Source organism: Hydra viridissima, unplaced genomic scaffold, assembly GCF_058129835.1.
Source record: "Hydra viridissima isolate aposymbiotic clone 2 unplaced genomic scaffold, HvirCarnegie_v1 scaffold_6, whole genome shotgun sequence".
In the NCBI taxonomy this organism is placed as follows: Eukaryota; Metazoa; Cnidaria; class Hydrozoa; order Anthoathecata; family Hydridae; genus Hydra; species Hydra viridissima.
This window is the reverse complement of record NW_028324305.1, coordinates 2,036,979-2,061,752: the sequence shown is the minus strand read 5'-3', so window position 1 is coordinate 2,061,752 and position 24,774 is coordinate 2,036,979. Positions and strand designations below refer to the sequence as shown.

General features: G+C 30.0%; 1 protein-coding gene across 1 annotated transcript; it reads left to right on the top strand.

Moving 5' to 3' along the window:
• The first annotated feature begins 161 nt into the window (after positions 1-161).
• LOC149886582 (sacsin-like) lies at positions 162-22,846 on the top strand. The gene is made up of 9 exons (XM_090090018.1): positions 162-269; positions 651-738; positions 1,450-1,529; positions 4,305-4,418; positions 6,607-6,754; positions 7,215-8,714; positions 9,807-20,407; positions 20,476-20,746; positions 22,192-22,846. The coding sequence occupies exons 2-9, from the start codon at positions 726-728 to the stop codon at positions 22,209-22,211; spliced, it is 12,747 nt and encodes a 4,248-aa protein (XP_089946144.1). The 5' UTR covers positions 162-269; positions 651-725; the 3' UTR covers positions 22,212-22,846.
• The last annotated feature ends 1,928 nt before the right edge of the window (positions 22,847-24,774 follow it).

Genomic DNA, 24,774 nt, shown 5'->3' with positions numbered 1-24,774 from the left:
GGCATAAAAAGTCAATTGGAAAAAAAAAACAATCCAATTGAACTTAATGTAACAGCAAATTTGTAATTCATCAACAGAATATAGGCTTTTATTATTATAATTATAAGATTTGAAATCTTACCCCCTGATATAATGAAACGCATAAACTTTTTCTAGGAATTCGCTTTTTTCAGCCACGCTTTTTTTAAGAAACTTTTTAACTCGCAACTAGTATCTCACATTTTCATCTTATATAAAATAGTTGAGACATTACTACTTGGTTTACTAAAGTAAGATATATTTTCTACTTATTTCTTTTAGATGCAATAAGAGGATTTGATTGTATCTCTTTCTCTTTATTTAAGCTATAAAGTTAATAATTTGTATTTTAAGCTTTCATTCTTAATCATTTCAGCCAAATTATAGCGATTTAACTTATATCAAAGTAAAGATGTTATAACTACTTTGTATATGATTAGTTTTATTGTCAAATTAAAGAAAAGTTTTAACCAAACTCAACATAGTGTGTAAAAACTATGTTTTGATTATTTATATTTGAAATTTTGCTAATTATTAAAAAAAAATTTTTTTTGAGATTTTTCTTTAATTACAAATACAATTATTAGGTAATACAGTTATTGCACATGCCCTTAAAATGCATTTATTATTAGAATTGGTTAATTTTGATTAAACTCATTGGTGCTCACTTACATACATTTGATTGGGTAACTTTGATAACTTGAAACATGCCAAATCCAGGTACAATTTGAGTTGCTTTTTGTTATTAAGTGCATGTAAATTGTCTTAAAAATATTAAAAGAGGCAACAGCTAGTGATAACAAAGCATTTATAAAAGATTGAATTACTGATATGTTTTAAAAACTTGTTTTTATCTCACTAAAATTAAGCATAGTGCAGAAAAAGATAACAAAGCTCATTAACAATATTGAGAGAAAATCCACTAATAAATAACTAAATGGTGATGATGGTAATAAACATTCTACACTTATAAAGCAGATTTAAATTGACAAAAAAAACAAAAAACAACTAGCTAAAATGACAAGGACCTAGTTTTGAAAAGAATAAATTAAGTTGTATGGGTTTTCTTTTAGTTTATAAGTTTAAACCTGTGTTTTATTTGATATCACTTTTCTTTTTTTTTTTTTTTTGTAATAATTTTTTAAGGAAATTGTTTTTCTAACACGGTAAACAGAAAGAAAAAACTTGAAGAAGCAATTGATATTGTTAACTGCTTATGAATTTGAAAAATGATTTATAGTGTTGAAGCTGTTCTTATTTTAAAATTTGATTAATTTTTATTTTATTAAACATTTGTTTATTTAAAAAATAATGTTATTTGTATAACTTTATTTTGTTAAAAAACAATTAAAACAAATTTATACTCACAATAATTTTTTTCAATAACACTTCAAACAAATATTACTCAAATTATATCTTCATAAAACTTAGGAAAGTTTATCAGGCGTACTTTGGTGGAGGATATTCGTGATATTTTGAGGAAGTACCCATGTGATGCACAGATATTTAAGGTAATAATTATTATAGTTTATATTGGTTTAGAATTATTTTGGGTATAAGGAAACTAGTTTCAACATGAACATGAGTAATTTAAATATTTATAAATATGGATAAATTATTTTAAGTATGGATAAATTATTTTAAGTATGGATAAATTATTTTAAGTATGGATAAATTATTTTAAGTATGGATAAATTATTTTAAGTATGGATAATTTATTTTAAGTATAGATAATTTATAAGTGGATGATTGTGACATAAATAAAATAGAGTAATAGGTTAAAAATTTCCTTTTTATTATTAATTGTAAATCAAAAAGCAGTTACACAAGACTAAGTGGTGAAGCCAAAAGCAAGTGTTATATGAAAGTACTTCAATAAATTTGATGCTAATACAGCAAATTGTACGGTTTGTGGGAAAACATATTAAAACATATAAAAACATATAAAGGTCATTTAAAATCTTTGCATGTAAGTGGGTACAAAGAATTTATTAAGCTAGAAACAGAAAAAAAGAGCCGCCCTTAACCTCTACTCCTGTTTAAGATGCAAAAAAACAAATCACATTCAAAGGCGCTTTGCTGAGGAGTCAAAAATGAGTTTCTTCTAACCTTAGGTCAATGGAAGTTTGATTAGATAATTTAATTTCTCAAACAATTGCTCTGCAGGACCTACCTTTCAATTTTGTGGAAGATATTGGATTTAGGCAACTTTTACAATTTATTGTGCTGAATTATCAGTCAAGAGGAAGACATTTTTTTACTTCATTTATTTGTGATGAATTGTATCCTAAATTGGCAAGTAAGATAGTTGATTTAATAAAAAATTTGACAGAAATCTGGTTTACTATCAATATTTGGACTGAACCTAGTTCCAATGTTTCCTTATTAGCTTTGATGGTGCATGGCATCACAGAAAATTTTGAACAAATTAAACTTGTTTTAAAGTGCCACCCATTTAAAGGCTGGCACATGGAAGATGTAATTCATGAAATGCTAATGAGATGCTACTAGAATGTTATATAACTCCTGAAAAAATTCACTATTTTATTTGTGAATGTGGATCAAATATTAAACTTACAACAAAACTAGCTAACATTTCTGATGTCAATTGTACCATATATCAATACAACTTTGTGCAAAAACTATGTTAGATTCTAATGAAGAAATCAAAAAAATAATACAATTCCTGAGGAATGGCTGCATATCAATAAATTAGTGTCTGCTCTTGAACCTTTTGACCAGAATATGATCTCAAAATAGGTACCAGAATAGGATCTTAATATAGATAGAAATATGAGTGAAAGCATTGCCAGCATATAATCAGTGATTCCACTAATATACATTCTAAAACACTCATTAACAGTTTGAATAAAGTAAACCAGACACAAATGAAATACTTAAAACAGATATAAAAGATACCATGTTACAATTAAATTCAAGATTTGAGGACCTTTATATTAACAATTATTTTTTAATTGCTGCATATTTAGGCTCTGGCTATAAAACAAAGGAAATATAAAGCATGTTTAATCTGAATTGGTAAGTTTACTTGACAGCACAGATAATTCTGTAAATCATTTAGAAGGTAAAGATTGCTAAGGTACCTGCTAAAAAAAGGGCAGAACTATCATCGCCATCAGTAAATGAACCAAAAACAAATGTAAAATCCATTTTATCAAATAAATTAATGAGAATTGATGATGAGGGTGTTAACAATACACTGACCACCCAACTTTTTAACAAACTTATTGCATGGAAACCATTACTTTAATGTATACAACAAAGAAAAACAAATTCTAATCAGTGAAGTTCCTATGCTATGTTGGAGAGAAAATAAAAAAATTAAAAACTCTGTATTTTAAAACTATTTTCGGTCATTCACTCATAATTTAATACAGTACAAGAAGTTGCTGGCAGAATTCTTGATTCTCTCCATATAGATTGCAGGTTATTACCTTAGTTTATCATTAATAGATTAAAATCTTTGTCAGTTTCTGTGAAAAGAACCTAATGTTGACAGTAATATTTTTTTATTTTCCATTACATTATAATAGTCATGTTCATTAAAAGTATTTCCAATTAGTAATTTACTTGTATTGCTAATCAGTTTTTATTTCTTAAGAGACATTTGAAAAAATTGTCAACCAGTCTTAATCAGACTCATGCTCAAATACAACATTTTATGTTCAGGTATTCTGAAAGAGTGTTGCTTAAAATCAAAGCATTGGATATTTAAGCCTTCTTAATAAAAATGGAGCTGTTAAAAATTTTGTGTTCTAAAAATGCAGTATTTTGTCGGAACAAACAAAGGCATACGAAGCTGATTTCTTTAGGAAGGAGAAAAAAAAAATTGTATTTGGAAAACAAAAAGAAAAAGTTATTTTTATTTGATTTGGTTTTTTTTATTCACAAAGCTATAACTTTTATTAAACTTACAATAAAGTTGTTGCAATTGATGTAGATCAGTAAAGATTTATTAAGTGGTTTTAACTGCACTATCATAGCAAAAGCTCTGATTGTAATTGTAATAATTGTAATTTTATATATCAACATCAAAAATAACCATATACATTAAATAATAATTTACCATGTATATTCGTAGTCTGTAGTTTTATCCATTAGTGAGGATGTCAAACACTTTCTAGATTCAACTTTGAGCAAGTTCTAACTGGTTATTTTTTCTTAAATAATCCTGTAACTTATGAAATGAAAAACATGATAAATTATAGATGTTTATTTATTTGTTTGGGGCTCCTTGACTGCTAATTTTTTTATAACATTTTTAGGAGATAATCCAAAATGGAGAAGATGCAGGTGCAACAAAAATTAGTTTTTTATACGATGAAAACAGCTATTCAGAAGAAGACAATTTTAAGATTTGTGGTCTTAAAGAATATCAAGTATCATTATACAGCTATTCACGAAAGTTTAAACGATTGCAGAATTTTCAAATCTAATCTTCGGTTTTTCTTGAATAAAAATCTAACGGAAATAGATATCAAAATAATTATTTTTCCAATTTGGTAAATAGGTTATTTGTTAATAGAATAAAAAAAGTAGGTTTTGACTCATTACCGTTTACTCAGAAATTTCATTAAAAGGTAGGTGATACAAATTAAGAGGTTTCACAAAAGTTTAAACAATTTTATTTAGGATCAATTATTTGCTAATTAATTGATAAATCCGCTGCAAAATTTTTTTTCACAGCAAATTTATCAATTAATTAGCAAATAATTGAGTAGTTTTTCAATCAAAAAATTGATCACAACATCATCAGGCAGCTTTTAATTCATTAAAAATCAACTTAAAATATTGTGAATTTCAAATTAATTTCAATTGCGTGCAAATGGGTCGAAAATCAGTTTCTAGTGACATCAAATGGCAAGTTATTGATATGGCGCAGACAAAAAATCACACAAGCGTTCAAATAGGCAAAATACTTAACATTTCTGAATATTGCGTTAGAAAAACCATCAAAACCTGGGAACTTACCAAGGACGTCTCTGACATGCCGCGTACTGGGAGACCATCCAAACTCAGCAACCATGACAAAAGTGGTATATTCTGAATGAGCAGAGAAAACCCTAGACTCAGCTACAAAAAGCTAGCACAAATCTTCAATGAGTCAAAAAATAATCCAAAAGTTAGCAGAGAGCTCGTGAGACGAACATTGTCAGACAAAGGTATTGGAACGTACATAGCTGCTAAAAAACCTATTCTTTCAATCACGGATAAACGTAAACGACGAGTGTGGTCCAAAGAAAGGCAGGACTGGTCTGTAGAACAGTGGGCAAAAGTTATTTGGAGTGATGAAGCTAACTTTCAAGTTGTAAACCGCAAGGGAAGAATCTATGTCAAAAGATTTGCAACTGAGAAATATTCAGACAGGTTTTTGCAACATCGTCGACAAGGCAGTGGAGGTTTGGTTGGCATCTGGGGATGTTTTTCTCACAAAGGTATAGGCTTCTGTGAGCTGTACGAAGGCTGAATTAATCAATACACTTACAAGAACACATTGGAAACGTATTTAGTTCCATCAATCAGACGCTTGTATGGCAGAAGCAAGCAATTCATCTTTCAACAAGACGGGGCTTCAGCTCATACAGCACACTCAATCAAAGAATATTTTTTGAAAAAAAAGTTCAATGCGATGCCCTGCTGCCCTAGATCACCAGATCTCAACCCAATCGAAAATATTTGGTTTTGGATCGACAATCAACTGATATACCATGAAATTCAATCAACTCAGCATTTAAAGCAACTTTTGAATGAGTACTGGCTGAAGGTACCTCACGTGATGTGCATTAAATTAGTTGAATCAATGCATAAACGAGTTTATATTTGCTATAAAAACAAAGGAGGACACTTCAAATATTAATTTCGCTTTTTTTTCATTTTTTGTTCGAATGTTGCAATTCGTTTAAACTTTTGTGCTTCTTATTTTTCCTATAAGATTTTTTGTAATAGCTTTTTTCTAACTAAATATTAAAATTTTTATAACATGTTCATATTCATTTTAAAGCTAATTACTTTTTCTTTAATAAATAAAAAGAATTAAGTCGATATTATTTTACAGTTTTTCTTTATTAAACAAAAACCAAACATACTTGATAAAAATTCTGCAATCGTTTTAATATTCAGAAATTATAGTTATTTATTTGTATATATTTATCATGTGTGTGTTTATATATATATATATATATATATATATATATATATATATATATATATATATATATATATATATATATATATATACACAATATATGTTATGATTTATTCATAGTTTTATTTGAATGTTTTGTAAAAAATGCTTTAAATAAAAGCAATCAAGCAAAAAACCAAATAAAATCAAGTTCTTGATTGCTTGATTTTGTAAAAATAAACTCCCATTTATTGTGGAAAAACTTTTAAAGATGCTTTAGCACTGTAGTTTTTCCTTAGTAAATGTAAATTTTGATAAACAAATTTTACTTGCTGTCAAAGATCAAATTTTGCATGAAGCGTGATCAGTATTTTTTGTGTATTATTATTTTTTTTTGTTCATATTTAATCAGCATTAATAAAATACTTAGAATAAACCTTTAGGGACCGACATTGTATGCATACAATAATGCAAAATTTACAGAAAAAGATTGGGAAGGTATTAGTTCATTGGGAATAAGCAATAAAGAAAAAGAATCTTTGAAAGTTGGAAAGTTTGGATTAGGTTTTAAGTCTGTTTTCCATTTAACAGGTCAACAATTTTTTTAATTTTTAAATATTTTTATCAATCTTTAGAAATAATAACTGTAAGAAGATAGATAACTATAGTTTCTTGTTTTGTTTGTCAGACTAATTCTTACAGGACTTAGGCTTAAAGACTCTAGGTTTGGTTATGACTGTTTTTAACCTTTTAAGTAAAATTATTTGTCTATGCGGTATGATTTTAAACATGTTACTGTCCATTGTAGGGTTTACAAATAAATTTATTTAAATGTACTGGTATGGCATATTGGTATAGAAGTTTTAAAGTTAAGATTGTAATTCCAATGTTAGTTTTGCATTTTTTTTCTAACTATGATTATATAAATCTTCTATAAAACTCAAGTTTTATCAAATAATGGTGGTTGTAATTAAAATGGAACGGGATTTTTGAACGTAGTTACTACTAATTAAACTAGAAACAAAAAACTTTACCTTAACTTTTGTCATAGATTTACCTATGGTGCTAAGTGGCTCACAATTCATGTATCTTGATCCCATGGTCCACATGTTAAGCAGTGAAGTTCTCATGTTTGATTTTCAAAACAAAGAAGACCAATTTGACTTTCTAAATTTTTCTGATTTTAATTTGTTCAAAAGTATATTCAAAGTCAATGAAAGAGGTTATGATGGAACATTATTTCGGTTTCCATTAAGACAAATAAAATCAGAATTATCAGAATTCTGTTATAACAATGATCAACTTAGCAAATTAATTCAGTTGTTTAAAAAAGATGGCTACTTAAACTTATTATTTTTGAAGAACATTAAAAATATAGAGGTTAGGCGTATCAAAAAAGGAAGCAAGGTTATAGAATTAGAGTATTCTGTTGCACTTACAGAGGATTGTAACCAAAAGTATGGTAAATCAAAACTGAAGTTCCTTGAAAACATGAGACTCCAAGTTCATTCACTAAACTATTCAGAGATAATAGCAAATTATGAAGTAGTAATTCTAGAAAAAGAGGTAAATGTACCTGATATATGTTATAGCTATTGCATAAGTGAGTATTATGGATCGTCTTCACCAAACTACAAAAAACTACAAAATCTTAATCTTCTCCCACTAGTTGCAGTGGCTTACCCTCAAGAAAGAACCAAAACTAGAGATGTCGGTGGGCATATTTTTTGTGTTTTACCCTTACCTATGGTGCAAAGAAGCCTAACTGGGTTGCCTATTCATGTGAATGGGTTTTTTGCCTTGAGCGAAGATCGCTATGATTTAAAATGGACTACAGACCCAAAAAATACTAACAATGAACAAGCTTTATGGAATTGTTTTCTTATAACTGAATTACTTCCTATTGCATACAATAACTTATTGAAATATTTAATGCAGGAGCGCGCATACTCAGACATAGTTTATAACTGCTGGCCAAAAAAAGATATAGTTGACAAGAAATGGCAACAACTTTTGAATCCTTTTATTGAAAATGTCTCTCAAACAAAATGCATATGTTGTGACTTTTGTAAAGAGTGGGTATATCCAACAGAATGCTATGTACTTCAGCCATCTTTGTTTTCTTCTGAAGAGCAGTGCTTAGTAATAAAAGACTATCTAGAAAGGTGTGGTGAAAAAGTTGCAACAGTTCCATCTCATGTTCAATCATACTTTAGCACTCTTAAACTGGTATCTAAATCACCAGTTCAAGATGCAGTTAAAAAGTGCACAAATTTTTATGAATCATTCAAAAAAGCTGATAAGTTGCACATTTTAAAATATATATTGGTTGATTTGTCAGATTTTCATAAACTACAGTTGCTACCTATATTGCCAATGAATGATGGAACATTTGGTTCAATTAATCCCAAGAAAAAGGGTGATCCAATATATATTGTTACTGATAGCCATCCACTTGATATTTTCCCTCACCATCAAAATTTTCTTGAGATGACACATTTTCGGGAAAATCATGAATTATTAAAGACATTTAAATCAGCAGCAGCAACAGGTTTTTAATTATTTAGTTATTTTTTAAAATGCAGTTCTTTCAATCAATACACCAATTACAACTAAAATCTTTCTCAAGCATTTTCTTTTAAATTTGCTACTGTGAAAATGTCAAGAAAACTCAATACCGTGAGTTTTTCTTAATTTGAAATTAATCTTTAAGTTTCTTTTAACAATAAAAACAATATTAATGATGATGATGATGATGATGATGATGATGATGATGATGATGATGATGATGATGATGATGATGATGATGATGATGATGATGATGATGATGATGATGATGATGATGATGATGATGATGATGATGATGATGATGATGATGATGATGATGATGATGATGATGATGATGATGATGATGATGATGATGATGATGATGATGATGATGATGATGATGATGATGATGATGATGATGATGATGATGATGATGATGATGATGATGATGATGATGATGATGATGATGATGATGATGATGATGATGATGATGATGATGATGATGATGATGATGATGATGATGATGATGATGATGATGATGATGATGATGATGATGATGATGATGATGATGATGATGATGATGATGATGATGATGATGATGATGATGATGATGATGATGATGATGATGATGATGATGATGATGATGATGATGATGATGATGATGATGATGATGATGATGATGATGATGATGATGATGATGATGATGATGATGATGATGATGATGATGATGATGATGATGATGATGATGATGATGATGATGATGATGATGATGATGATGATGATGATGATGATGATGATGATGATGATGATGATGATGATGATGATGATGATGATGATGATGATGATGATGATGATGATGATGATGATGATGATGATGATGATGATGATGATGATGATGATGATGATATTGTCACTAATGGTAACAATAATAATAGTGATTACAATTATGATAATGATAACAATAATAATGATAACAATTATAATAATGATAACAATTATAATAATGATAACAATAATAACAATAATAATAATGATAACAATATAATATTAGCACATTGAATTTTTAAGTTTTTTTTTACAAATAATTTATATGTAGGAAATTTCAACATCACTGTTATTGACTGTAGTGAACAGGCTTTGAGAGTTGTACAAGTGTTGTGTCAACAAATCAAAGAAAGTTTTCTTAATGTTAGACATGGTGATTCATTTTTTAACTGGTATAAAGCAATGTGGTTGTACAAACAATCTCATCATATTTCTTTAAAAGATCTTGAAGGTATTCCAATGATATTGACAATAAAAAATGGAAATATGTCGTTAAATAACTTAGTTCAGAAAGAAGCAAATATTATAGTAGAGAGATTTGAGAAAAGTTCATTACCACCAGATGTAAAGCAACTTTTGGAAGACTGTCAGGTGCCATTGTTATGTGCTAGAGACTTGCATGCAAATGACCTATTTGAACTTTGCTCAAACGAGTATGTAATGAAGCCAAATGGCATCGGAGTTTTGGTTTGTCTGATCAATCATAACAAACTAACCAGCTGTGATATGTTAAAATATGTTTCAAAAGCAACCGTGGATGTGCGAAAATATATTAAAACTGGTTTGGAAAAGTTTGTTGAATCATTTCCTATGAAAAGTGAAAGCACAATGTTTTTAAAGCAATTGGAAGTGTTTGAAGTATTAAATCATCCAAACATGTTTGTAAGTGTTCAGAATGCATATGTTGTTGATAAAAGGCATTTTTTTAAGCTATTGTCTTCTCTTGGATATTTTGTTGACTCAGCAACTATATCAAAGTCATTGCTCTCCAAGTTGAATATTAAAGAGCTCTTATTTGATGACATTGTTAAAATGATAACAGAAAAGATCAAAATGTTCTCCACTGATAATCAGCATAATATCTATGAGTTCCTTTTAGATTGTCTTGAGAATTTTAAATTGACAGAAGATGTTTTAAACCAATTAAAAAAACACCTTCAAGTGGCAAGTGATGGTAAATGGCTAATGCCCTGTCATTTGTTTGAAAGAACAAGTGATTTGGAGAAGCTATTCTACAGAGAACCGAACCGCTTTCCTGATAAAAAATACAATACATCAATACTAAAGAAGCTGAACTTGAAACTGCAGTCTGATGTAACACTCAAGGACATTGTTCAAAGCATTAGTTTTGTTGCAGAAAGTAGTTTCGATGAGAAGGAGTTCTTGAGTATTGTTGACAAAGTAAAAGTCATCATGCAGACAGTTGTCTCAAAACGTTTTCAAATGACTGAGTTTTTAAAATACAATTGGATACCAGTAAAACAAAAGTATTCAGAGTGTTACTACCCTTTATCTCTGCCTTGGTTCGGTGCTAATTGTTATTTGTCCAAATGTAGTTATGTCTACTTACCTTCACAAGAGCTTTTGGTTGGCAGTGTAGCAAATGTTATCCATCCAAACTTATCTGATGCATATGCTAACCTTCTGCTCTGCAAAGATCCTCCACCTCTGCATTTGATAATGCAACATCTAAAGAATATCGAAAATTACTATAATGATGAAGAAAAAGGTCTGTACAAACAAATAATAAAAGTTGTCTATGACAGCTTTTGCAAATACAATGTTGATGATGTTGCGAATTATTTTAAAACTCTTGCCTTGAAGACTTGGCAGGGCTCATTTTTTTTAGATATCCAAAAAGTGCTATGTAAAAACATGACTCTTCAGTGTGATGTAGCACCATACTATCATCAAATATCAACAACTGAGGTCCCATGTGCAATGGAAAAGGTATTGATGGCATTGGATGCTTCGCCAAAAAATGAGATTGAAGTTTATTTGAGCGTTCTTGAGCAAATAAAAGAGAAGCACAAATGTACAGATACAGACTACTACAGCGATCTTCAACTGTCGTTAAACTTGGTCAGATATGTTGCCAAACATTTTGCTTCACTGCCAAGTGATAGCAAAGTATATGTACCAGTTCAATCTAAAAAGCTCAGCCTTCAATTGCTGTCTACATGTTATTATAAAAGTATTGACACAGATGCTTCTACTGAAACAGTGCATTCATACAACCTTTTGCATGAAGATCTGACTGAAGAAGATGCTGAGATGTTGAAAGTTCCAAATTTAGTGAGCAAATTGTTGTCTTCAGGTCCTCCAGTTATTTTTCAGTCCTGGGGACAGCAGGAACCATTAACTACAAAGCTCAATCGAATTTTGAAAGACTACAATGATGGATTTGCCATAGCTAAAGAAATCATTCAAAATGCTGATGATGCAGGAGCAAAAGAAGTAAAGTTTCTCTATGACAAGCGACAAAATAATAATTTGAAAAGTGGGTTGTTTGATAATGGCATGAAGTTTTGGCAGGGTCCAGCACTTTGGGTGTATAATAGTGCAGAATTCTCTGAAGAAGACTTTAAGAACATTACCAAATTAAACGCTGGTACCAAAGAGTTAGACACCTCAAAGATAGGCACTTTTGGGCTTGGCTTTAATTCAGTGTACAATCTCACTGACGTACCAAGCATTCTTAGCGGAAATACATTAATTGTGTTTGATCCACACACAGAATATCTAGGAAGATCACTTAAGGATAAAACAAATCCTGGAACAAGAATATCATTGAACAGTCAGTCTGATCTCACTCCATTCAACAATCAGTTTAAAGTGTTTAATGGAATATTTGGCTGCCATCTTGATTTTGTAAATGACGATGTTCAGCCATTTAAGGGAACTCTGTTTAGATTACCTTTGCGTAATGATGAAACTGCTGCACGCAGTAAAATTAGCAAAATAGTATATTCAGATAATGAGATGAAGTTGCTATTTAAAAAAGTAGAAGAAAAACTTGAGCATCTCTTATTGTTTACAGAAAATGTTTCTGAAGTTGTCTTATATGAATTAGCAGATGGCACAAATGATATGTTAGTATTATCTTCAGTAAGAAAAAGCATTCAGGTGATGCATCGAAAAGGGGTTGAAAATGAAGTATCTGTTATGAAAATAGGCACAAAGATGCTTCAAGGTAATCTCAACTTTGAAAACGTTGATATTCAGTTAAAAGTTATGGTTGACTCTTTTGTTAATAACAAAGCAGTACATAAAACTTATCTTGTAAGTTCTTGTGTTGGGGGAGAGAAATCCTACGAATATGCCAGAGCACATCCAGGATACAATCCATGTGGATCAATAGCTGTTGAAATTAACGATCAAAGTGAAAATATGTTTGTTGAAAATGCTGATGGAGATCTGTTTTGCTTCCTTCCTCTTCCAATTAAAAGTGGATTGCCTGTTCATGTCAATGGGTTCTTTTCACTATCAAGTGACAGAAAACAACTTCTCAAGTCAACCCAAGATGAGAAGACATTTGGGTTATCTAGAGACTGGAACGATATTTTGGCAGAAGATTTATCTACAGCTTATGTTAATCTCCTACTTCAATTGAAAAGATTAAATTCAAATTACGGTTTCATAAAGTGGTCAAATATATTCCCTTGTGCTACAACAAGTAATGCCATGAGCAGTTTGGTAAAGTCATTTGCTCGGAAATTGATTGAAACTGATGATGAACTGTTTCCTTCAGAAGTTGAAAGACAATGGGTTTCATGGAAGAAATTGCGATTCTTGTCTGAAGAATTTCCTCCTTTAATTAAGCCCGAAGTCTTAGCTTTTTTGAGCTGGCATAATTCAACAACGCAAAACAGACTTTTCACTATTGATTTACCCCGTAGTCTTCAGTCCTTGTTTTCAGAAAACGGACTTAAAAACGAACTTAGTAAGTCAACAATTCGGTGGAATGAGTTTATCAGGTTGTTCTTAGATAACTTTAGTTCATCCCAGCTTAATGTTGATCTAAGAAACAAAATCACAATCCACCTGATTAAAACCAATATTGAGGTTCTTATCAATTTTCCTTGTTTGCCTACAAAACCCAATGCAAAATTAAAAATATCATCAGAGTGTGTAGTAGAAGACAGTAAAGTGGCTGTTTTGTTTGGTGTTGATGATGAGGTATTTGTTACAGAACAGTTTAAACCTTATCTATTGAACTTTAAAGACATAAATCAACATTATCTGTCTTGGAAAATGATACTAGTCTGTGCAAAATCTATTTCTAACATATCACAAATACACTATGAGAAAGCTGTAGAGAGAAGCAGTTCCTTGCTGAAATTGATGGAATCTGCAGACACTAACAAATGTGCTGAGGACATTAAAAATGAGCTTTTGAATACTAAATTTCTCCCCTCTCAATTGAGACCTGATCAATGGCCTTTTCATGCTCACTTTGGTGATATCATAAAGATTGAAGCGCCTAATAAATGTTTCAACAAGAAGTATCTTAGCCTAGCCAGTGTGACAAAACCTATATGTAAATTTAGCATGGACAAAACTTTATTGAGGTTCTTGGGCTTAGATGAACTGCCTCCTTTTGAAATTGTTAAACAGCAGCTATTGGATTTGAATTTAAATTCAAAAGCCCTTATTGTTAATGAGAAGCTTCAGTCGATTTTACATGATATATATGACTATTTAAGTAAAAGTTTGTTATCAATAAAGTTATGTGAATTGCATCAAATGCGCTTAGTTTATTCAGTGAACTTTGAGCTAGTTATTCCTGAATTGGTATATATTAACCTTTCACAAGATATCTCTCCATATATGTTTCAGTTATCAAAATGCATCGCAAGTAACAAAGAGAGAATGAAGTTGATGATGAATTTAGGAGTAAAGGAGATGCCGTCACATGCAGATATTTTAAAAGTTCTTTCGAGAATGCAGATTGATTATTCATCTAAACCTATCACAGACCAGCTGCTAAAATCAATACTTCATTGTATATTGCCTTTTTTGTTGCAGTTTGAAGCCTTGAATAAAAGCACAGGAGAAGTTCTGTATCTTCCTGATACTAAAGGTGTCCTAAGAACATCCACAGATTTATATTTTAAAGATGCTTTTTGGCTACAAGAGGAGCCAGGTATCAACTACTGTCATAGTGATATTTCGCCAAATAATTGTATTACTCTTGGAATTCTTCCTGTTAGAAAAAATATTTTCACTTCAATGTCAAAAGGAATACCTTACAAGCCATTTGGTCAACATGAAAAACTAACTGTTAGAATAAAAAATCTGTTAAAAGGTTATAGAAATGATGAAGATATCTTGAATGAGCTGTTACAAAATGCAGATGATGCAGGAGCAACAGAAGTAATTTTTATATTAGATACCAGATGCCATGGAGATGAAAAAGTTTTTTCTGATGAGTGGAAAGATCTTCAGGGTCCTGCTTTGTTAGTATGCAACAATGCACCATTTAAAAAGAGTGATTTAGAAGGTATTCAGCTGCTGGGAGAAGGTACCAAAAGTACAAACGCATTGCAGACTGGGAAATATGGGGTAGGATTCAATGCAGTATACCAAATTACAGACTGTCCAATGTTGCTAGCAAAAATTGCAGAGGGTGGAGATGTGTTTTGTGTTTTTGATCCAAACTTGAAGTATGTTGTTACAGCAACTGAGGAGAAACCTGGTGCAATGATTGAAAATGCTAGACAGTTTATTGAACCATATACTGATCTAAAGGATGCCTTACTCATTGATGAGTTTGATTCTAATGGAAAGACTCTATTCAGGTTTCCACTGAGAAATGAGAAAATGGCAAAAGTATCGCATTTATCACCTAATGTGGTTAATGTGGATGGAATTAAAAAAATGTTTAAAAAGTTTAAAAACCATTTTTCATCCATATTGCTTTTTTTGAAAAATGTGTGTAAGTTGACTCTGAAAACCATTGCTGATGATGTTGAAAGTGTTGTAACAGTTACTGCTCAGTCATATGATACAAGTTTGAAAAAAATTAAAAATTTTCAAAAATCTGAGCATCATTTAGCTGATAAACTGGGAAATGTGACTGCATTAATGAATTTTGAGGAAAGATTGAATAAATTTGTTTGCATCAAGTGTTTTAATAACAACGAATTACGTCAATCATTTCATTGGAACATAATTGAGCAGGTTGGATTTTCAGACATGGATCAAGTTTCTTCTGAAATAACTGAGTTGATTGAAAAGAATAGTTTGCATTTAATACCAAGAGGAGGAGTTGCAGTAAAACTTAACAAGAAATGTGAACCCTGTGAAAAAATTCCAATCTGTAATTTTGATTTGAAATTTGAAGTTCTTAAAAGCTCAGTGTTTTGTTCTCTGCCTTTACCAATGCCCCTCTCCTTGCCTGTTATCATTAATGGCAATTTTGTTTTAGAATATGAAACTCGTCGAAGCCTCTCACAAAGTTCAACAAATTCTGTGGAGTTGATTTGGAATGAAACCATTATTCAGAATTGTATTATTCCGTCCTACCTATATTATCTTATAAATCAAGCATCAAAGCTTTCAAAGTGGATTAAAAATGTAGACAAGCATAAAAATAAAATAAAAAGATATTATGAAAAATTTCCTCAAAAGGTTGAGGGAGATCTATATGGTCTATTTTTAAAAAAATCTTTTTTTCAAGCTATTTCAAAAGGCGATCATCAAGTGCTACTAGTATTGAATGAAAATCCTGACCAGCTGAAGGCAGATAAGTTTTCTAGCAATGATTTTCTGATATATAATATCAAGGAGGAAACAGATCAGCAAAAAAAACCTCCTCTTCTTTTAATGCTGCAAAGACTCTTTATTCCTTGCGATATTTTACCAGAGCATATAAAACAGGGTTTTTATGAGTGTGGCATTCCACTGAAGGAATGCTCTCCAGATATAGTGAGAGAAAAGTTATGTGAACAAACATATAAAATCTTGCCTAAGCATTCCTTGCACTGGGATGTAAAGAAGACAGTATTTCTTGAAAAAAAAAATGTTATAATGGTTTTAAAATACTGTCTGGATGAAGTAAAAAGAAAACAGCAAGAAAGAAATGAGGAAACAGAAAACAGAGTGTCAGCTATTGAACTAAAGAATCTGCCTCTTTGTTTATGTGCAGATGGTGTTGTTACTCGCTTTTCTGAAGAAAACCAAAAGTTTTTGTCTAAATATAGTGATTTGTTTGTAAAGATGTCAAACAAATTTTTAGATAAAGACATTGTCTCTGCGTTTTCTGATTGCAAAGGTTCAAAGTACTTCAAAGACTTCAACGTTTGTGAATTTGTTGAGTTTCTTCTAACAGTTTTACCAAAGAAACAGCTCAGCGGTGCCATTTTGAATGCAAGTTTAGAAGAAGATAAAATTATTTGTGTTGAGGATTCCTTTACCTTGAAATGGTACAAAAGGTTGTGGAAATTTCTCGCTGAATGTAATGATGAAAAAGTTGAAAACTGGTTGCATGATGATGTCAAACAATGTTCTGTGTTAGTCGCTAAATCTGGCTTTGAATATTTTATTTTGCCTGTAGAGAAAAGTAAACAAGTCTTATTGCTAAATGGTATTCACAGCGGTCTTGATGAAGTATCTAAGACACTGCAAAAAAGGTTTGGTCTATTTGTTAGTGCTTTTGTTTGTACTCAAACTTCAAAGTTTAGTTATATTAAACAACTTTTGGGAAAAGCCAAAAAGTTTATTTATCCTATTAAGTTGGCTGAAAAACTATTTGGTAAAATTGAAAATCCATCAGATCTGATTAATGCATTGACTCTTTCATTCAACAACAACAAATGGAATGATATAAAAAAAGAAGAAGCAAAGATAGTTTTAAAACATTTCCAAAGTTTTGTTAAAAGTATCAAACCAGAAGTTAAAGATAGTTTGAAAGCTTTACCACTCTTCTTAACAATTGATGATAAATTAGTGTGTTTAAAATCTGAAAAGGTTGTTCTTGTTACTGATCGAGTTATATTTAATGGCTTAAAAGATCTTTTAAAAGAAAATATTTTTTTGAAATTCATAGATAATGATCTTGAATTGTTATACAAATCTCTAGACTTTTGTTCCATAGACATGTTGCAGTTTTATCAATTATATGTTTTCCCCAATTTTGATCTAATTGATGATGATTCAATAGATAAACATATAGATTTTATCACGAGATCAATAAGCTATAGGTTAAATTCAGACCAGTGGATTGGATTGTTAAAGGTTGTCAAGTTTGTAAAAACTCATGATGGAGGAAGATCTATTTGTTCAGAACTCTATGATCCAACAAATGATCTGTTCACAAAAATGTTGCCTAAAGAAAAATTTCCTAATCCTAAAACTTGTGATGAAAGTTGGTGTTGTGATAAAAACAATGATTGGCTCGATTTTTTGAAAGATCTTGGCCTGATAACTCATCTTAATAATGATCTTTTCATCATGTTTGCCAAAGATATTGAGAAGTCAGAAAACTTATCACTCTTTAAGGATGTATCAAAACAACTCCTTATCTATTTAAATGAACATTTAGATAAAGATTTGTATGAAAAAATCAAAAAAATAAAATTTATATCACCTCCCCAAATTGATGCAACTAAAGAAAGTATTTATCAGAGTGTTAATTCCACTTGCCAGAAAATTTGCCTGGAAGGTTCTGCTTCAAGCAAGCTTTCTGATTTCATCTGGACCACAATGCCAGTTTTGGAAGTTTTGCCAAGATGGCCTCCGCTCAGCAATCCTAATAATTTAGATATTGATATGGTTGTAGAGCATATAAGAAACGTTACAAATTCTAAATTATTGTCACCAAAAAGCAAAACATCTAAAATAATACCTTCAAACTTGTTAGAAACATTTGAGAATATTTTTAAAAAGTTTTATGAGTACTTGAAATCTAGAAATAAATTAACTATCTCGCAACAATTGCAGCAGATGAGTGTAGTTCTTGTTTTGAAAAAAAGTTGTTTGGAAATCCCAAACAGAGCGTCTCTATTTGAAGAAAGAAGTATTTCACCATATTTAAACCCTGTCGATGTTTCTCTCGGACAGTTTTTTGATCTTTTTAAGAAAATTGGATGCCACTGCCAGCCATCAGCATCAGCGTATGTACAGGTTTTAAACAGCCTAGCAGAAGACACGAAAGGAAATGTTTTGCACCCTAACGATGTAAAAATTGCATCAAGTGCAATGCATTATTTATCTGAAATGCTTTCAAAAGAGTCATTGTTGTCAACAGTTAGTACACTCTATTTGCCAACATACTCTTTCAATGATAAAGAAAAGAATAGCATATATTTGACTCTCTCGGTAAACATTATTGCGATGACTGATTTTTGTCTTGCAGAGAGGCTGAAAGGTTTTCAAGAGCCTATTTTGTTTAACGATCAAAAGCAACTGGGAACAAGTGAAATTTTAATGAAGTATTTACCAGTGGAAATTCGTCCAAAAGCAATAAGAGAAACGATAGAAGAAGTAATTATATCTGAGATAAGTCCCGTAAATGTTCCATCGTATCATATTAGTGAAGATATCAACAAACGCTTAAAAGCACCAGAATTTTTATCTGCATTGCAACGCTTAGTACAGCATGAGTTTATATCAAGAGCTGTTGATGTAGATGTGAAAAAAGCAATGGAAAAAATTAAAAAAGATCTACAACATGTTAATGTTACTGTCTTATCTCACATTGAAACCAAGCTAAAATATCTCCCCAAAAACATTTTAATTGAAGATAGTAATGCAACTTCCAATCTTTTCTTGTGTAAATCAGAAAATCGAGTCAACTTGTACTTGTCTTCATTATTAAAGGAGAGCGATCTACCTCAAGTTTTTGTAAATCTAGCTGATGCAATAATGCAGCATTTGAGTTTGACCTTTAAAGACAGCATTTTGATAAATCTCCTTCTATTGTTGTTTCAAATTCCTCTTGAAAGTTTGTCTTCCACTTTAGATGGGTTTAAAATATATCGAGATTCTTTAAATGTGCCTTTCCTAAATCACGGTCAGTTGCCATTACCTGGTGACAAAGTGCCATTAGAGTTCTATCCATTGCTTAGTAACGAATATATCGATTTTAAAATTGATGATTATGCAGCTTTAGATGTTGGCAACGGCGATGAGAGAGAATTTATTTATGTAATTATAAAAGGCAAACCTAATGGAGTATTTACAGATTTGAACAGTTTATATAGAGTACAAGAGGGTCCTGAGGAGGTACTGACTGAAAGAAAATCTTTTGAGCTGTATGGATTTAACAGGAATGTAAAATCTTGTATGAGCGACAGTGTTGAAGGTTTGGTATTGATGAGTTCGCTTACTGAAGTGGAAGGAGAAATAGATAAATTGAAAGAATTTATAGATAAATTGGAAGAAGATATTGGGGAAGTTGAAGAAATATGCAATCAAATACTTGAAGAGCTTAAGAAATGTATTTCTTTTTCCTCAGATGAGAAAAAGAAAGTCATTCGGAGGCTCTGTTTTAGATGGCATCCAGATAAGCATTCACCTAAAAACAAAGAAAAAGCCACAAAAATTTTTCAATTCTTGCAGATGAATATTCAGAAAATGGAGGATGGAATATTTAGCAACTTCGGTAAATGGAACTCGCAAGCTTCTCAGGATCGAAAGGACTATGAGAGTTACTTCAAAAGATTTTTTAAAAGAGAATACAATCGTTGGGGTCCTTCAAGTTCTGAACACCAACGCAGGAGTGATTTCGGAAAATGGGTTCCTCCTTCGTTTAATAAAAAAAATCCTCAGCCTGGTGAGGCTAAAAGATGGCTTCGACAAGCAATGTTTGATTTAGAAAGCGCAGAAGAAGACGGCACCTTCGAATGGAAATGCTTCAAGTCACATCAGGTATAAAACGTTTTTAGTATGATATTAAAGAACTAGAAATAGTTGATTGTTTTTTTATTGTTTTATAGGCTGCCGAAAAATCACTCAAATCTGCACAGTATTTGATAGATTTTAAGCACATCAACTCGTGTTCCTTGAACGAAAATGCAATTGGTTTGGACACTGAGTTACGACAATGGGCAAGTGAATTAGAGAATCTTGTTGGCTCCTCAAGTAAATTGAGATATCCAAATCAGTGGCGTTTTCCACACATACCACATGAACGTTACAATCTTGATCAAGCAGATAAATCATTAAAACTTGCTAGATGTATTTACGAAAAAGTGAAACGAAAGCTTGGTGTGTGATTTCGTATACTAGTTTAGTTTTTTTAATTCCTTTTTTTAACTTTAAAACATTCCAAAAGTTGCAAATCCACTAAATAAACAACAAAGCAAAGGAAAAATTTTTGAATCTTTGCCTTAAGTTAAAAGTCGTTTTTTTAAAAAAACCGAGGCTTTTTTGAAGTTTCGACTTTTAAATGACGTTTTCGACTTTTTTAAAATCTCGTAACATTTCTTTTAAAAAAACTTTAACTCTTTCTTTGCTTCGTTTTTCAAAACTTTTTTATTACCTGCTAACTAGAAAAAAATAAAAGTTTTCAATCGTATGATAAGCATCGACGTTTGGCTTTTTGCTTTTGAACGAATAATAAGCGAGTCAAACGTCAACACCAGTCATTTAAGAAAAAATTTAAATTTTTCAAGTTTATTAAAGTAGAACTCTTTATGCTTTTAAAACAGCAAATCATTTGGTGAGACAAGTTTATTTTCATTATGTTTCAATTTGTTATTTAAAACTTGTAAAAAATAAGTTTAAAGGTTTTAATAAGTTAGCAAATTCTGCTCAATGTCCTGAAAGGTTAAATCAAAATAACATAAGGTTTCAAGGTATCAACATAAAATGATAAAATATTCCAGTAACTTTTTTGCTGGGATTTTATATCATTTTATGTCAAAATACTTTAAAGTCTAAAAAATTTCTAAAAATGTATTTTTAGCAATTAAGCTATATGTCAAACTTTTAAAAAGATGACATTTGATTCATCGTCATATTGGACATTTTAAAAAAGATAGCGTTTTAGAAAAACAAACAAAGCTTAGAACATGCTAAATTTTTTCAAAAAAAACTACATTAAGACTATTGAAAAGGCGGAGCTTCACAAAAGCTCAGTTTTTTTTTAAAAAAACGACACTTGTACTTTTAAAAAAGTCCAACATTTTGAAAGTCAAAACTATGAAAAAATAGTCGCCATTTTCTAAAAGTTCTCGAAAAGGTCAGAATTGAGTTGAGTTTTTTGAATGGTATGCCTTTTCAAAAAAAAAATTTGCTTTAGAGCTTTTCTAATTCTGCAAATTTTTTATGAAAAAACTCATCAAAACTGTATCCAAATATAAATTCAACATAAAGTTGTTTTGTAAACAGAAAGAAGTAAGAATTTAAGATTTTGCTCATAAAGAAGCAAAATGTCTGATAATTTTTTTCCTGACCTTTTGTAAAATGTTTTGAAAAGAACAAATTTATTCTTTAACAAAAATTTGAAAGAAAACCGTTGATGAAATTTCGTTTATATGCAGTTTGACTTTTTGTTGTTTCCAATATTTTAATCCTAATACCAATCAAAACTACACCAAAATTGTTTCAGCACAAAACCCTGTAAAAATTCTGAAAACGATTTTGGGCTAGAGTTTTTTGTTCTCACTTTTTTCCAACGTTTAGCATAACTTCATTCTTTTTCGTTTTAGATGAACAGAGTGGTTGCTAAGAACACATAAAACTGTTTGACAAACTTTGAAGATTGTATGTTTAATGGTCCTCATCCCAGCCGGCACACAAAGTTGTATTAACGTTGTATTTACGTTAGATTTTAAGTTAGTACAACGTTGCCGGTTCGGCAAAATGAAAAGGTTTTGTAACGTAAAATTCTTACGTTAGATTTACGTTAGATAATAACGTTATACAAACGTAAAATTCTAATGTTAGATTAACGTTATACTAACGTAATTTTAAGTTGGAAAAATATTGGCGTTTTATATTAACGTAAAATATTGATTGCAATTGTGTTTAATATTTAATGTTAATATACTGTTATATTCATATAACCCTGCCGAAGCCTACAGCTTCGTGTCATGGTTGTTATATGAATATAACCGTATATAAACGGTTTATATATACCTTTAATGTTAATATACTAATATTAAATGTTTAACACAATTATAATCAATATTCAACGTTAAAATAAAGGTTTCTAATCCCTTACAAGGCGTTAGAAAAACAGTTTCGGGGATACTCTGACTAAAAATACAATAAATGTTTTTAAAGGCTTTACCTAAAGATGTATTATGTATTCTTTTGTATATTATATAGCATATATAATAAATTTACAAAAAAAACTAAAAATTAATAATTGTTCAACTTGCTTCCTCAATTAATTTTTTTTGCTTCCATTTACAAATGGTGAGAGCTGTCGATTTCTTCATTTGCAAGATGATTGTTTAAAGCTCTATTACTTTGCCGCCATTCCCTCAAGTATTGATTTTTCTCTTGTTTATTCATTTTTACTATTCTGAAATAAACCTAAATTTTAGTAGTTTTGACAATAACAAAATGATAATAAAAGCTGAATATAATAAAAAAACAAAAAATAAGAAAACCTAAATTTTTGATAATAATAAAAAGGAAACTACATTTATTCAAAGTAAGTTTTTTACTTGCTAGCTCATTAATCTCATACAGTTAAATCTTGTCATAATTAAAATCATACAGCTAAATGTTTTTATAATAATTAAAATCATATTGTTAAATTTTTGTATCATAATAAAATCATACAGCTAAATATTTTTATAATAATTAAAATCATACAGTTGAATGTTTGTATCATAATTAAAATAATACAGTTAAAAGTCTAATCAAATATTTTATTTTAAGCTACTTTTTATTTTATCCTAAATAACCATAGCTAATAAACACAAGCAAGTGTTTTTACTATCTTTCCAAAAATTGTTTTCAGCGCAATTATTACTAATAATTATTACTATATAGTGATAAAAAACACTTGCTTGTGTTCATTAGCTATGGTTATTTAGGATAAAATAAAAACTAGCTTAAAATAAAATCTAAAAATAAAAATGAGGTATTACAGGTTTTTCAAGAATGAAATGTTAAGGTTAAAATTTAGTTTGGAAAATAATTTTAATTTTTTTTTATCATTTTTTTCAGTTCAATTACTAAGTTATCTTAACTAAAACACAACTAAATGAATAAACAAATAAATACTAAAAATGTGAAAATACAAGATGATTATAGGCATAGTATATAATATACTTACGTTGTTTGTCAAAATATAAGCAATGCAAGTAGTTTATTGAAATTGATTTTCCACAACTAACTTGATTTTAAAATATTATACAATGTTGCTCAGAGTGAGTAACTATCAGATTCAAAATAACATCATAGCAGTTTTAATTGGATGAGCATTAGGCTCCTACCAATTTCATATTTGTTTGTAATTTCCTTGCATCTAAAGTAAAATACTAGACATATTACTCGCATTTATTATAGAAAATCTAAACTTAACTATAAATTTGGATTCAACTAAAGGGTTATAAAATAGTAGCACAACTCTTTAAAATTTAAAATGAGATTAAAAGAATAAAAATCGTAAAAATTGCAAACATAAATGTTGGATATATTGTGATGTTTATGTTGACATTTTATATAGTGCCATAAATGGACTATGCTGTAAAAGATACGTTCTTGTTAAAACTCTTCAAAATATTTTTATATGAAAAAAAAATTGAAGATCATTGCCATTAATGCAACGAAAAATTGAATTTTATACTTCAAAGGGATAAGAGCAAGAGGAAAATGATTAATGCCACTATTGACAGATTACAGAATTACTATTGAATTGCTGTTAGGTAAAAGGCAAATAATTTAAAAGGTATGAAAAAAGTTACATTTTCAAGATTGTTTCATGAATCCTTATCATGTAAATAATTCGTATGCTAATAGCCTTATTGGAATCAATAGTTGTTGTTACAATCAGGACAAAGCTAATTCAAAATCTACCAGCAAACCCAGGTACCGGCCTTCCATTCCGAACTGTTTGTCATTTGAAGCCTATTTACATCGCTTTAACTTAAAATGCTTTTTTAAAGTTTCACCTATATGGTAAAACCCAAAAACAGCCTAAAAGTTTTAATTGCAGCACCTAAAACAAAGTATGTTTCGTTTACACACTTAGAGTTAGGGGTTTATGGTACTGTTTCAAATTTTAATGCTTGAAGAAAAAGACTTGCGTTTTTATTTGAGAAATAAATATGGTT

Coding starts and splice junctions, on each gene's coding strand:
- LOC149886582 (XM_090090018.1), top strand. Junction 1,530..4,304: donor GTGATGCACAGATATTTAAG/GTAATAATTATT, acceptor TAACATTTTTAG/GAGATAATCCAAAATGGAGA. Junction 6,755..7,214: donor GTCTGTTTTCCATTTAACAG/GTCAACAATTTT, acceptor CTTTTGTCATAG/ATTTACCTATGGTGCTAAGT.